The 15,186-nt window shown below is 37.1% G+C and overlaps 1 protein-coding gene across 1 annotated transcript in view; it reads right to left on the bottom strand.

Moving 5' to 3' along the window:
• Nucleotides 1–715, bottom strand: part of LOC143721274 (uncharacterized) — a 58,080-nt gene extending 57,365 nt beyond the window's left edge. Inside the window, exon 1 of the mRNA XM_077211561.1 lies at nt 619–715. Coding sequence (XP_077067676.1) covers nt 619–691 — 73 coding nt within the window. The 5' untranslated portion in view covers nt 692–715. The remainder of the gene's footprint in view (nt 1–618) is intronic.
• Nucleotides 716–15,186: the final 14,471 nt, after the last annotated feature.

The raw sequence follows: 15,186 nt of genomic DNA, 5'->3' as shown, positions 1-15,186 counted from the left end.
ATGCTGAAACTGATGCGGTTTCCAACCACAACATCATGATATTTGACAAGATAATTTCAGGTTTAATTGATTTTAAAACACATTTCAGATATTGGATCTTGAGTATACAAGCTTACAAGTGGGACATCGACTGTCAATACTACTTATTCATTTAAAAAAAAATAGTCCTATTAAGAGGACACCAAATGGTCTCTAAATTTTTTTATATGATTAAGTATTAAGTCCTTTCTGATTGTTGTTTAGTTGCAATAGCAATTAAATTCATAAGAACAGGATTTAGACAAAAAATAATTTAAATTAATTAAATTAAATACTAAAATAAGGAAACCCTACTCAATAACCATTTTAAGTATTGGAGGTTTTTAACTAAAAGTTAACTCATACTCTTCTTTGAATGAACCTGAATTAATTAAATCATTTCTGATTGTTGTTTAGTTGCAATAATATAAATATATATACATATTAAATATGAAACAAATTTAATAATGTAATAAAAGGAAATAATGTAATATAAGGAAATAATGTTAACAAATATTATGTTAATAAAAATAATTAAAACCTCTTTAAATAACATACGGGACACGGCCCTGGAGAACTCAAGAATAGTTAAACTCTTACTGTTCTTTGAATGCACCTGAATGCCGGTAAGCGCCAGAAGTACTATGCAGACTGCAGATGTTCTCCACTCCATGGTGGGAGGTGAGAAAGGTCTACAGGTACTGTTGGGTTCCTTTTCTTACCATCTTTTATATCATTTCTTATTTAACACCCTGCAGGGAGGGTCTACCAGGCTTCGCATGTCACAGAAAAAAAAATGCTGACCTGGTATTACAAAAGTCCAGTGATGGCATTGTGTGTGTGTGTGTGTGTGTGTGTGTGTGTGTGTGTGTGTGTGTGTGTGTGTGTGTGTGTGTGTGTGTGTGTGTGTGTGTGTGTGTGTGTGTGTAGGCGGCAGTTCCTCGGCCTCTCTGAACGATGTTTAATGAAAATGTATGTAATGAATTTCATATTTATGGCAGGGTGTGAATAATTCACAGCTTCTGTGTACATGTGTGAGGAGGAGGATTAGTAAAAATAACATTCACTAGGGCGTAACATGCAAAATAAATATACAATACATGATTAATAAACCAATTAGCAGCCGATTTGGAGAATGAAATGAAGACTAATGGTTAAAATGATTGTCTTGTGTAAACACTTAAAGGGCCCTATCTTGCACCCGGCGCAATTGACTTTGTACACCGACGCATGTATCATTCGTATTTTGCACCCGCGCAAAGCGGACTTTTCCCTCCACAGACGCACGCCGGCAAACTAGGGAATGAACTTGCGCTCCCTGGGCGGTTCAGCGCAAAAAAGGAGGCGTGTTCCGGCGCAAACAATCCCTGGTGCTATTTTGCAGTTCCAGAAAACAATTGCGCCACTGACCAGAAAAAAACCTAGTCTAAAGTCAGTGGCGCGTTGCGCATACATTCAGATTTTAAGCGCGCATGCTTGGCCATAATACACAGTGTTGGGAGTAACGCGTTACAAAAGTAATGCATTACAGTAACATATTACGTTTTGCTGTAACGCAGTAGTGTAAGGCATTACTAATCAATTTTCAGTAATATTTTACTCGGTACATGTTCGGTAAGGCTTGCGTTACAACAGACTTTTAGTTTTAATTGTAAAAAAAAAAAAAAAAACAGCAAGACCGCCAGACATTAACGAATGAAAGATGCAAGTAGGCTAAATTACCTGTTCGTGGTCAGTCAATAGCCGCGTGTGGTGTCCAAGTCTGTAATTAAAGACTAAATGGCAGCGTCTGATATATTTGTATAGCGATTTATTTTTTACAGGAGTGCCGTGAGGTATGATTTCGGCCTCTGTGCTCACGCTCGCCAGAGGAAAAGCGGCTAATGGTGAAGATGGCATGAAGAAGACTACATTCGCGACATGGACGTATGCGCATTAGGCTATTCGTTCTGTGTTTTCTTTCTAAACAGTTAGGCTATGTTTGTGTGGTATTTTTCATGTTTTCATCACGCAATCATGTTTTTGGTGAGGTGGTGACGCGTTCATGTAAGGGCGGCGGCGCTGCCGATAAAGCACCTAAAAGCTGTCACAAAGAACCGGCAAAAGCAATGATTATGCATATGTCAAATATAGCAAGGAGACATGTTGATTGTTTATTAATAAAGTCAAGATGAAGTTGACTATGCTGACTCGCGATCTTCGCAGTAGTGAATGCACCAGAGAGAAATGCACATTTCATTTCATAAGCAGAGAGCAGTCTGTTTTCTTTCGTTTTGAATTGTTCTGTTTACAAGTAGACATTTCAATATAGATATATTTTTCAGGTCCGTACAATTAATACAAAACGAAATTCACTTTAAAGAAAGGCTTCGTGTCTTCTGTGTAAGGTGTCTGTGAAAGTTTTAAAGCAGTCTTTTAGTGCCGCTTCAGAGCGGTCGCGTCCGTAACGGAGAACTGTCACGTCTCTAACATTTTTTCCTCATAAATGCGAACACGAAAAATAAATTAAAATGAATATTTTATGTTCTGTGGAGAGCCAACCCTTCTTCATTAGATTTGCGCAGTGTAATTTACAGAATTACAAAAAAAAAAAATCGTTGCCTCCTAAAAGTTAAAGATTTTTTTTTTGTCACACATGACTGTCGATTTCCCTAATATTAAATATAAAACGCATGTGTAGACTGATATTTTTCTAATGTCTGGACTCCTTTCTGGGAGGAGCCTATGGATAAACAGACGTTTCAATATTTTGGTATTAATGCATTTTCTGAGAATTTATATATAAGTTTTGACTGCAAGTCTGCAAATGTCATGTCCATAACGCTGGAATTCCCAAATTTTAAATAATTTATCCTCAACTAGCTTTGTGGTGTAGGTCTACATATTTTATAATGTTAAGTTATCTTCAAATAATACTAGGCTAATAGTAATTTAAAGATGTGGTAGCATTGGATCTGGACGGTTTGGATGGGAGTTGGAAGGGGTGTGTCGCCATTCTGCAGGTTCGTGGATCTGAGTGTCTCGATTTCGGTTTCATATCGCATATTACAGCCCTAGTCATTTTAGAATGTTAAGTTCTACTTCTGTATAGTTATTTTGGTGAAAGTAACTCAAAAGTAATACAGGAGTAATGTAACGCATTACAATTCTGAGACAGTAATATTGTAAGGTAATGAATTACTTTTAAATACCAGTAACAAGTAATATATAATGTATTACAGTTTGGAAGTAACTTGCACAACACTGATAATACAGAGTGTGAACAACGCGCATACACTGTAGCTGATTTTCTCATCTACACAGATGCATTTTCCTTTTTGCAAGTTATACATTATTATAATGAAAAATATTAAAACACGAGGGAAATCATTGTTGTGTCCATGGCGATGGGAAAAATAGGCATAAAGCTTACACATTTACCCAAATTATTATATGCATGTTTAACCGAAGCTAATTTGGGTGGGTTTGTCCCATCCCCAAATGTCACTTCTCTTTCTTTTACGGCCCTGACGAGAACATTGATCTCCTCGGCTGAGAACCGATTCTGAAGCGCGCCTGGTAAATCCGCCATAATAATAACAATCCGCCATGCAACATGCGCACCTGCTCTTAAAGCGTATGTTGGATGACGCTCTGATTGGTTTATTTCACGTTACGCCCAAACCACACCTATGAATAATGTAGCTATTTCAGACCAACCCCTTTTAAACTTGCATCGGGCGCAAGAGTCATTTATCCCGCCGGTAAAATAGCAACAGCGCCCAAGACCCGCCCACAAAGTTACTTGCGCTTCGAGCTTGATACTTGCGTTTCAGATCGTTAAAATAGGGCCCATGGCATGAATTACTCAAGTAGGATATGATCATAAATGTCAATGTAAATGGAAAAGAAAGGTGAGCTCCAAATGCATCATCGAGGAGTAAGGGGAGGCTGCAGACCTGGAGCCGGCAGATATACGCCCCTGGCAGTTTTACGCCCCTGTTGTTCCTGATGCATCCAGTAGGGGGAGGCTTGTACAGCGACACGAATTGAGTTATGTTAGTAAATAATCTTCTTTTTTTTTTATTAAAAAATTTATTTATTTTGTATTGCAAATGAAAGACATTAACAGTGAGAAAGAGAAAAAATTAAACAAGGGGACATCAAAAGAGATTGAGGCTACACAAATCAATACAATTTTACATTTTGTCAATATAAAAAATTAAAGGTTCTTTACAACAGACTCAATGATATTATTTATTTTAGAAACCTTTGAGTTTAAAGGTTTTGACATTTTCTTAAAAGAAGAAAAAAGGGACTTTATATCAGAGGAGAATATTCTTAAATCAGGATCATTGAATGGTTCTGTCTTTATGAAGATGAATCTTGACCAGAAGACAAAGTATTTATACCGTATAATCAAGATTTTTATCGTTAGAATGAAAATCTGACAAAAAATTATAGATTCTGTCATTTGTGTGTTAAATAATCTGCTAAAGTTATTGTTGTTTAGCAATGATGCAACATTTATTATTTATAAACGATTAGCTTGGTAGGTATTAATTCATTTCTGTATCAATGGATGGGTCTATAATTTATTTCAAGAGACAAAAAGTTCTTGACGGTCAGGTTTATGTTCTATCTGGCTTCAACTTAGCCACGTGCCTGTCTTTAGCTTGCGTCTTTAGCTTCTGGTAAGACCCTGTTTACTCCTTACATTAAAACATACTTCATATGGTTTCTGGGGCAACATTACAGTAGATATTGGAAATAAATGAACTTGTTTTTTTACAGTCTATAGTGTGAATACACAAAAGACACATTTATAATAGGCATATATGTATACATGTATGTAAATCTCTCTCTAAGTAAAGAGTTGAACTGCACACTCACTCAAATATTTTGATTATTTCCAACATCATTTCTTAAAATAGCTTACTGGTCTGGACTAAAATGTAGGGTATGTGCACTTAATGTGGGTTTTATCATACTCTGTCTTTACCAAATTCTTTTTAACTTGCATCTCATAAAGGTGTGTATTTGCTTTAGCTATAAGAAAATGAAAATCTCTCTCTAAACTTATAAACACCCATCTTTTTTTTACGACTTACAAAATAAACAACTTACAGAGACATACATGGACATGGTTTTAATGTCATTTTCAATTTTCTCTGCACAGTCCATCATTGGTGGCCAAAAGAAATCAAAGTGGCTTGACACTTTTTTCACTATTGTTCCACCAACAAGTGCTTGTGTCGTTGTACTTTGAAGATCAGGAGCAAATTGATGCAATCCACACACACCTGACACACACACACACACACACACACACACACACACACACGATAAAATGGTAAATGGTAAATGGACTGCATTTATATAGATGTATAAAGATAAAATCACCATGGATGTCCTTTTAAAAAATAGTTAAAGAAGAGGGGCAAACCATAGGAGAGTCATCATAATTCATAAATGGTGTTAATAAAAAAAAATTTGAAACAACAATATTGTCTTTCTTTTAAATGGCCCTTTCTTTTAAATGATTATGTCTAATGGGCTAAATTTGGTTAATATCTAAATGCAACTATAAATTAATTCACAACAACATATTTCACCCAGTCTTCCATATAAAAACCTATGGTGAATAGGCCTATAACTGCAGTAGGTCATATACTTGTCATAACATAGTTGATCCAACTGTGTATTTTTAATTTTTCGATTCACAAAAACACATAGTCTTCTGGCTGAGTGAAGAGAGTGAAGCCCAACTGAATAGCTACAGACATTTTAATCCGTGAAGATCTACACTGTAACGTTTATATTTAAATGAACAAAAAACAAAAAAAAATTGTCTATGGACGGGTTATTAATGTTTAAGAGTCGATTTAATTATGTTATTTCGCAGTATATCCCCCTAACTGGACGCATCAGGAAAAACAGGGGCGAAAAACTGTCAGGGGCGTAAAACTGCCAGGGGCCTATATAAGCCGGCTCCAGGTCTGCAGCCTCCATAAAGGCATCGAGCATTGCCATTGTTTTAACATAAACATCTACTCTCCAGGTAGAATAGCATACATTTATGTTCGTACTCTATTTGAATAATATACCAATACTTTATAGTATCACACCCTACATAGCGAGCAAACAATGTTTCTGGGTAAATAACAGGGAGTGAGAAGCAGACGGAGGCGGAGCTGGGAGCTCAACACACTGCCACTCCAGGCAGCTGCGCAGCTTGTCTCCTCTTCTGCTGCAGTTCTCCCCAGAGTCAGAAGTTTACATGAAAACACTGTAAATATCTCACACCCGCGAAAACACTTTAAAAGTTTAAAACACTTTAGCCTACACTTTAAAAAAGGTATTGTGACAATAAAGGATATTTTAGCAACCATTTGAAGTCATATATTTCAGTTTCAGACCCTGCAGCAGCAGGCCCCTCATCATGGCCAGGTGAAAGCAGTGACAGTGAGGTGGATGTGACAGTGAGACAAGGTGAGCTTTTAGCGGAATTGCCTGTTTTAACACCTAGTAAATAGTAATTAAGTGTTAAGAGGAAATACGCAAAATGGGTATATTGTTATTGTACAGATTTAAACTTTAAACTGTTATTACTAATTACAGTTTAAAGTTTAAATGTGTACAATAACAATATACCCATTTTGCTTATTTCCTCTTGTAGCAGAGGCAGAAATAGAAGATGTGATTGATATTCATATAAGTGATGAGAGGGAAAGTGAAGAATGTGATGAAGGTAGTCAGGAGCAGGAGGACAGAGCTGAAGAGGAAAGAGAAGGGAATGAGAGACTTAGGGATACTGGTGAGGGATTGTCCGAGGACCCAGGATTATGGCCAACAACTCAAACTGATAAGCACAGGAAAACTATTGTTCAAATGCTAGCCAGTGAAGGTGGAGCAAAACCTGGTATTGGAAATATCACACCTAAAGATATGGAGGGCAAACCATTCCCAACTTACCTTCAATATGCAAAGTCCACTAATGGCCGTGAGAAAATCAGAAGAGATTGGCTTATATATAATGAAAGTTTTTCTCATTTGGTATGGTCATTGTTCAGAACTGCTTTACAGTATATTTGATTTAGTCCAGGTTTGGACCTGCTAGACCTTTTGTCATCTCAGTAAGTAGTACTTTTGACAAAAAAACAAAAATATATCAATCAGAGTGTGGCTTATTTTGTTTACATTTTAAGTGTTTTTATGATAAAAATGCAATACCCCACCCACTGGTATCACTATGGTATCTGGTACGGGGGCCCAGCAAGATGGTTTGTACCCAGGGCCCAAAATTTGGTGCTACGCCCCTGGGTGTGTCTCAAGCTCCTGAATGCCACCTGTGTTTTCGTGAATTAAAAAAAACTAATCACTGACCATCTGGCAGCGGTCATATCCTGATCCTTTTCTAATTAAAGATGTTTGCCTTGCGAGAAATGTGATGTCATCCATAACTATTCATGGGTATTTTTTTAATAATGCCTGACCCTGTGGACCTTTAGAAATATGAATAATTCAAATATGAAACCATTTGTCATCAAAAGGCTTTACAGTATTTATACAGTAGTAGATGAGTCAAAAGTCCTAAAGAATTTGTAAAAAAACAACAACAAAAAAACGAGAAAAAACGAATTCTATATGGATTTTAAAGGTTCACTAGGTAATTTTTCAAATAAACAAAACTGCATTCATTTTTGAGGAAGAACATTGTCTTGGTTGTGTCTGTGTGACTGTGCAGATGAATATGTTTTTTTCTCTGCATGACGATAAAGATATAGTTCTAAAAAGTGTTCTCTTTATTAAAGAATAGCAGAGTTCACACTACAACTATAACGATAAAGATATGAGGAACCATATTATGAGGTGCCCCTAGGGACATTATTCAGAATTACCATGCACATACATGTACTTTTCCTCTCACATACACATATGAAACCAAATTCATTCACATACTATAATGAAATGCTCACACACATACAAGTGAAATGCTTTTACAAACACAACTGAAACGCTCTCATACATACAACTGAAATGCTCACACACACACACAACTGAAACGCTCACACACACTCAACTGAAATGCTCTCATACATACAACTGAAAATATTACGCTCACACACACAACTGAAACACTCACACACATACAAGTGAAATGCTTTTACAAACACAACTGAAACGCTCTCATACATACAACTGAAAATATTAAGCTCACACACACAACTGAAATGCTCTCACACACACAACTGAAATGCTCTCACACACAACTGAAATGCTCTCACACACAACTGAAATGCTCTCACACACACAACTGAAATGCTCTCTCACACACACAACTGAAATGCTCTCACACACACAACTGAAATGCTCACACACATGCAAGTGAAATGCTTTTACAAACACAACTGGAACGCTCTCACTCACACAACTGAAAAGCATTTCAGTATGTTGTTGTATGAAAGCATTTTAGTAGAAACGGGAGGTGGTTAAAGTCCCCACTCCAATTCAGTTGGTGGCAGTAGTGCACCTCTGGTTGGCAACACCAATAAAATCAAAGATAAAGTAGTAGTAAAAAGCGAAGAAAAAAAAGCGCGGGTGCACAAAACAGTTATTTCGCCAGTCACCACCTGCTCACCAGCAAAGAAGCCTAACCGAAGTAGCGAACTAAACAATTGTTGTGGCATTTGACAGGGTTCTGATGGTCTCCGCTGAGGCCAATATGGTGTTCAGCAAGCCCGCTGCCTCTGTTAATGTTCTTTGCTGTTGAGCAGACATTAGTGTAGCGCAGTGGTTCACAAACTTTTTCGGTCATTCCCCACTTTGGACCAGGGGAATTTTCAAGCCCCACCTGCCCCCATCGCCCCAACGCTAATGAAATACGCAACAAGCTTAAAATGTTCCAATTTATTTAAGTAACAAGTAGTATCAGTATAGTAACAAGTTGTATCTAAATACAAACTATCTACGTTCAAAAATAAAGAAAATAAAAGTGCAGCTGTGTCATAACTTGCATGAAATTCAAAAATAGAGAGAATAAAAGTGCAGTTGTGTCAAAATTTGTATCAAGTTCAAAAATAGAAAAGAAATAAAAGTGCCACTCGTCATTGCATGCACACCCTGGTTGGGGGCTGTAGACTAACATAATGTTGTATTTAAAAACGTGAAATAATTTTTTTTTATATATTACATATATTAAAGGGGGGGGTGAAATGCTCAGTTTCACTCAATCTCATGTTAATCTTGAGTACCTATAGAGTAGTATTGCATCCTTCATATCTCAAAAAGTCTTTAGTTTTATTATATTTATAAAAGAAAGATAGGCTGTACCGAGTCTTTCCGGAAAAACCCGAGCGGGTGGAGGCGTACCGTGTGGGCGGAGCTAAATAATCACAACACGAGCGCGTGAGGCTTTTGCGTTGAGAGCGTCTGGAAGCTGTGAGTGACATCCGAAAATTAACCATGGCTAACAATCAGATTCAGCCATACATTTTTGATCCAGAATCAGTACCGAGGCTGAGATTGAAGACGACCAGCAGCAGCAGCAACGACTACAGCAGGACGTCTCTATGTGGTGTGTAGGCCTACTGGAACGGTATAACTTATAACTTAAACAATATAAGGGCTCGTTCATACAGAAACGCGTTTTTGCTCACAAAAACGTGAGATGGGCAGTGAAATTGGTGAAAAACATAAGGTCTCGAGCGTTTTTTTAAAAATAGAAATGATTTGAACTTGAGCGCAGTGTTTTAAGAACACCATGTCATGCGCGAGTTTTACAACATTTGTGTGTTGTAAACAGACAGACTGGTTTATGAGGACATGATTTATTTTTACAATAAACAAACTGACACCTACAGTGGCCAGCTAAACAAATGTATTTAAACACACACCACACATCGCATGCTCCATAGATACATTAACTGTATGTGATCATGTTGTTTACTTTCTGTGCTTACACGCCGATAGTTAACAACTCACAGACATTTGAAGCAGTTTTACTCACCGCCTGCGGTTCCAACGCACGACCGTGAACCTTTATCGTTGGGACTGCTCCATCTTTGAGTATTAGGCGATCTGCAAATCCGGCGTTGAACTGGGCCTTGTTTATAAAACTATTACTGTCGAAATGAAGGGAACAAACAAAAACACTTGCACAACTCCGTTGCTGCTCTGGAAAAACAAAATCCATCCACAGGTCCCTTAACGCTGGGTTCTTTGGAAATTTGTGCAATGTTGTCTTGCCCTGGCAACCAAAAACACACTTTTTTGGTGCCATTTTTTTAATTGCAGCGCAGCCGAGCCCAGCGCTCTGATGGGCATAGGCGTACTCTCGCACGCACTAGGCTACAGATGCGCGCGCGCCCTTCCGGGAGATGTGCCCTTAAGACCCGTATAAGGAAATTCCGGCGACTCTGACGTCACACAGGCCCGTATTCGAAAAAAACTTTCCGAAACTTGTGACAAACCGGAAGGAGTATTTTTGGAACAGAATTACTCCATCAAACTTACAACTTCATTTTTGAAACTTTGTCCATGTTTAGCATGGGAATCCAACTCTTTAACAGTGTGAAAAACTCACTATGCATGAACCACCATTTCACCCCCCCCCCCCCCCCCCCCCCCCCCCTTTAAAATAGACATAACATTTGATATGGGATTAAAATGATGGGCAGTGTATAAGATATAAACTAATAATTAATTATTTTAATATTCCTTTGTTCAGATCAGAGCATGTGAGCGGAGAGACAGCGCATTTCTGAATATTCCTCCGCTCGCTCATTCCGCTCAGGCTCGCTCAACCAAGAATGGCCTGCTGGTTCGAAAATATGTGGAGTAAGGGCTGCCTCCGACTAAAGTTTTTTTTCTAGTCGACTAGTAGTTGTTCATTTAAGCCATTAGTGGACAAATCGCCCCTTTATATTGATTTAATTACTTAAATAGGCTATAGGCTACAGGATAATGAGCGTTACGCCGGTTTCACACTGCACGCGTTAGCAGAGCGTAAGCAGCGCGTATTTTATTTCGGCGTCCATGTTAACAGATTAACAGAAATTATCTTAAGTATTTCTGTAAGTTTGAGTTTATGATTAATAAACATTGCTGCATATAGATCATGTTTCCTCTTTTCTGCATTCACACCGCACGCAGAGGCGACAGGAGCAGAGCAGGAGCAGCAGTGCCGCGATAGTTTCGGCGCCCAGTCTATTTTTGCCGCGCCGCTTACGCTGAATTAAAGTGACAATGCATGGCCAAAATATACAGCAGTTTTACCCAAAAATCACATTGATGATATCTGTTTTAAACAGTCAATCAAATGTCCTTCATCAATTTAAAAAGAAAACAAATGTCAAAAAACAAACTTGTTGCCCAAGCTACAAAAACAAAGATGAACCAAACGTTATATAATATATTAATTAATAAAATAAGCTTCTTGACAAGTGTTTTCTCTTAAATGTATTTGAAAACGAAATAAAGCAATGCCAACTTACCCTTTATAAAGTAGGCTACTCTGTCTGTACACACGCCGCGGTTCAGCCGCGCGCGTCAAACGCTCCATACCGCGACAAGACAAAAGAGAACGCGCTGTCATTGAATGTCCTCCTGACACACACACACACGCATGACGCACAGAAAGACGCGCGCCAGTATCGAGTTCTCTTTCGTGCCTGAACGAACAATAACCCACACATGTATGCCAAAATGTCCGTTTTGTCGAGTATCCTCACAAGAACAGTCTTAAATGAGTTAAATAAAATCTTAAATAGTAGTAAAGAATAGTGAGAGAATGAGATGCGGCAGATCTTAAAGTGACAGCAGCCACTCATTCTCTCTGTCCGTACAGTTAACCAAAGAACAAAGGGAACAGAGAAAATTAATTACTGCTCTTGACTAAAGAACACTTGTAGCTTTAATAAGGATTATTAATTTTTATTTAATTTATAATTTATGCAGTGCGGACGTTTTTTATAACCTTATTCAATTTCTGTATATTTCATACCTGTTAGACAGGAAAGGTACAGGTAAATAAAACAATCCTCACTTAAACCCATAATAAGTGTCATAAGTTCACTTAAATTAAAAGTTATTTTTTTAAGCCTAATAAATGTTTACATTTTTTGGGAAAATCAATTTCATGGAGAGATCAGTAGCTATATTAATATCAGTGATACTGGCCTTCATTCATGAAAAGATGGCATAAAAAAAATCAGACTCAGGACTTTAGCTCCTGATATCGGTAATTGTGCGTGCGTGTATTAGCTTTAAAATGCATCGTTTTCTTGTCCCAAGTCAACAAAAGTCAGCATTAAGGGAGGAGACAGGACCCATAAAAAAACTTAGGAAATATGATCCTGAGTACTTAAAGTTATGTTTCACCTGGTCGGGGTCCGAGGCTGCACCTCTACCGCAGTGTGTGATCTGCAAGTGATAGCATTAGACAAATGCAAACTTCGGCGTCACATTGAAACTAAGCACACAAATTTAGTGAACAAGCCAGTTGAGTTTTTTGAGAGGAAGCGTGATGATTTGCAGTCACAAAAAAGCATAATACAGTTGTTTGGCACTATTAACATGAAGGCGACAGAAGCATCTTATCGTGTCACGTATAGCGAAGGCAGGCAAACCCCATAACATCGGCGAAACATTGCTACTCATTGCATTACACATGTTAAGCATGTTTTGTTGACTTGTGGTTAGACCTACTGATGTTCAGTGATTTTAAAAGTAGCCTCAATTAGGCCTGCATGAAGTTGGAAATGATTTGCTGTTGCAAAGAATAGTTTATGAATGCACTTTTAAAAAAGTTGGAAATAAAATGTCTTCAAATACAATATTAAAAAAGATTTACATTTTATCAGTTTTTATTGAAACTCATCATTGCCTGGAACACACAAAAGATGGCATTTACTGCAGAGGCGTTGTGGGTTAGGGCAGGCGGGCGGGATTTTGGGGAAGGGGGGGCTCGGCGGTCCTAACCCACTGCAAGGGGAGGCTCACATTCACCCAATTTGAAAACCCCTGCTTCAGAGCCTTATAGAATAACAGGCAATCACAAAAAAAACCAACTAATTTAAAATAAAGTGCAGACCAAACATGTATTCAAATATTTATGCAATCCTAAAATAGATCTCACCTCTAGATCCGCACCTCCCATGAATCTGTGATTCCTAAGTGTTATGACTTGATTGTTGTAAGACACAATAATGGATCTGGGACAGGATACATGCTCAATAGGGTCACAGTAGAAATTGTCAATGTAGATCTTCAAATGGTGTTTAGGCATTATTTCCTCCATTAATATATAAGTGCAGTTTCCTTGGTAAGTGTAGTAGAATCCATCAAATGTGATGTAATGTGGGTCACCCCAGCCTTCACAAAAGCCTACGATTAGGAGAGGATGAGCAATAAAAAAGGTTATGGACAAAAGTTCTTCCTTTTATTCTTAAAAATGATTCCAGTAGTCCTCTGACCCATGCTACAATCAGTTCAATACTTTAACATTGCTTATAAGTTTTTTTTAATTATGTTTTGTCTAGTTGTCAATGCATACTGGTTAGTTTAGAATAACTTCAAATATGGTAAATGAGCTTATAACTGAAAGTGTTCTTTACCCAAAAAAGAAAATTCTCTCATAATTTGCTCACCCTCGTGCCGTCCCAGATGTATATGACTGACTTATTTCGGAAGAACACCGAGCTTTTTTGAAAAAATAATCCATCTCTATAAAAGTCCATACAATTCAAGTGGATTGAACCCTCAAAGATGACAACTGTCATTCATGCTTTCGCTCTATGTGAATGTCAGCATGTTGGTGAAGTGGACTCACAGAGATAGTTTATTTTTTATAAAAACCTCTGTTTATCTGAAGAAAAAAAATCATATACATCTGGGATGGCATGGGGGTAAGTAAATGGGAATTTCCATTTTTGAGTAAAGAATCCATCTAATTATTTATGAAAATATACAATACATTATAACATACATTATGAATCCATTTATAATGCATTGTACAATAAGTAAAGTGTTACCAAAAAATGTTCTAACAAAGGTTTTGTTGACCTTACTCAAGTATTTGTTCAACCCAAATGTACCCATCTTTCCAAACTGAGTGATCTGAACAAAACATTTTCTTTACAAATAAAATAATTTATGATGTTTTGCTGGATTAACATTTGTTGATTCTCACAGTGTTTGAGATTTGTGTGTAGAGTAATATGTCCATCTAACTGCATCTGTTGGATTTAATATGAATCAGAATATGTTTGCCCATTTCATGCTTTGGGCTTTGAAAAATCAAACGTAATGTTGAAAGAATGGGGTTTGTAGCTCCTTGCATTGCTAAATGCGGAACAATCTTTAGTTGCCTTGACAGGATTTTTTAAATTCAGTAGACTGCCTGTTACTCAGAAAACGTACAAGTTGTCAGTCAACTTAAACTAATTGGTTAATATTGTAGGTATCCTTATTTTTTTTACAGTATACAGTATTTTAGAAATATCATTTGGTTTGTCACTTTAACTCAGGATTAAATCCATGCACCACATAGCACTTCCATGGTTATTAGATCACTTGATAGGCGTCCACCGAAAGTCAATATTAAAGATATTTCGATAGAATACAATTTAAGACTGGAACAACCAGCTGATACAGTATTGTTAATTGATGTATCACTTTTCTATTTAATCGTATGTGTATCCATATCCTGTTTCCTCCTTGTTTCTGTTGCATTGCGTGGCGAAAAAAAAAAGGAGCATTTAAGAGATGGTCTTATTTTGGTATTATCAAACAACTTAAATTGCATGGCCATTATAATTATTATTACCATCATAGCACTTATATATATATATATATATATATATATATATATATATATATATATACACATTGCCGTTTGCATTATAAACATGCATCTGATTAAATGCTAACCGCATTTCATTGTGTCTTGTACACTGCACAATTATGCTGACAACATGAAAGGGACATGAAATGCTGCAATTGTAAATGTATCTGTCCTGTTTGCGCTCTATGGGGAATATATATATAACCAATATAAAAACATTCTCAATCCAAGACTCAGTACGCATGAATATATGTTTAAAATGCCTTTTTAAATTTTTTTTTATTTCAAACAAGCAGAAGAGTTTACATTTAACTAGCAAAAAAAAAAAAGAAGAAAAGTTATAT

This window comes from Siphateles boraxobius, unplaced genomic scaffold (genome assembly GCF_051911475.1).
Source record: "Siphateles boraxobius isolate OS27281-9 unplaced genomic scaffold, OSU_SipBor_1 65, whole genome shotgun sequence".
Lineage (NCBI taxonomy): Eukaryota > Metazoa > Chordata > Actinopteri > Cypriniformes > Leuciscidae > Siphateles > Siphateles boraxobius.
Note: the sequence above shows the minus strand (reverse complement) of the source record. Positions and strands in the feature narration are given on the sequence as shown.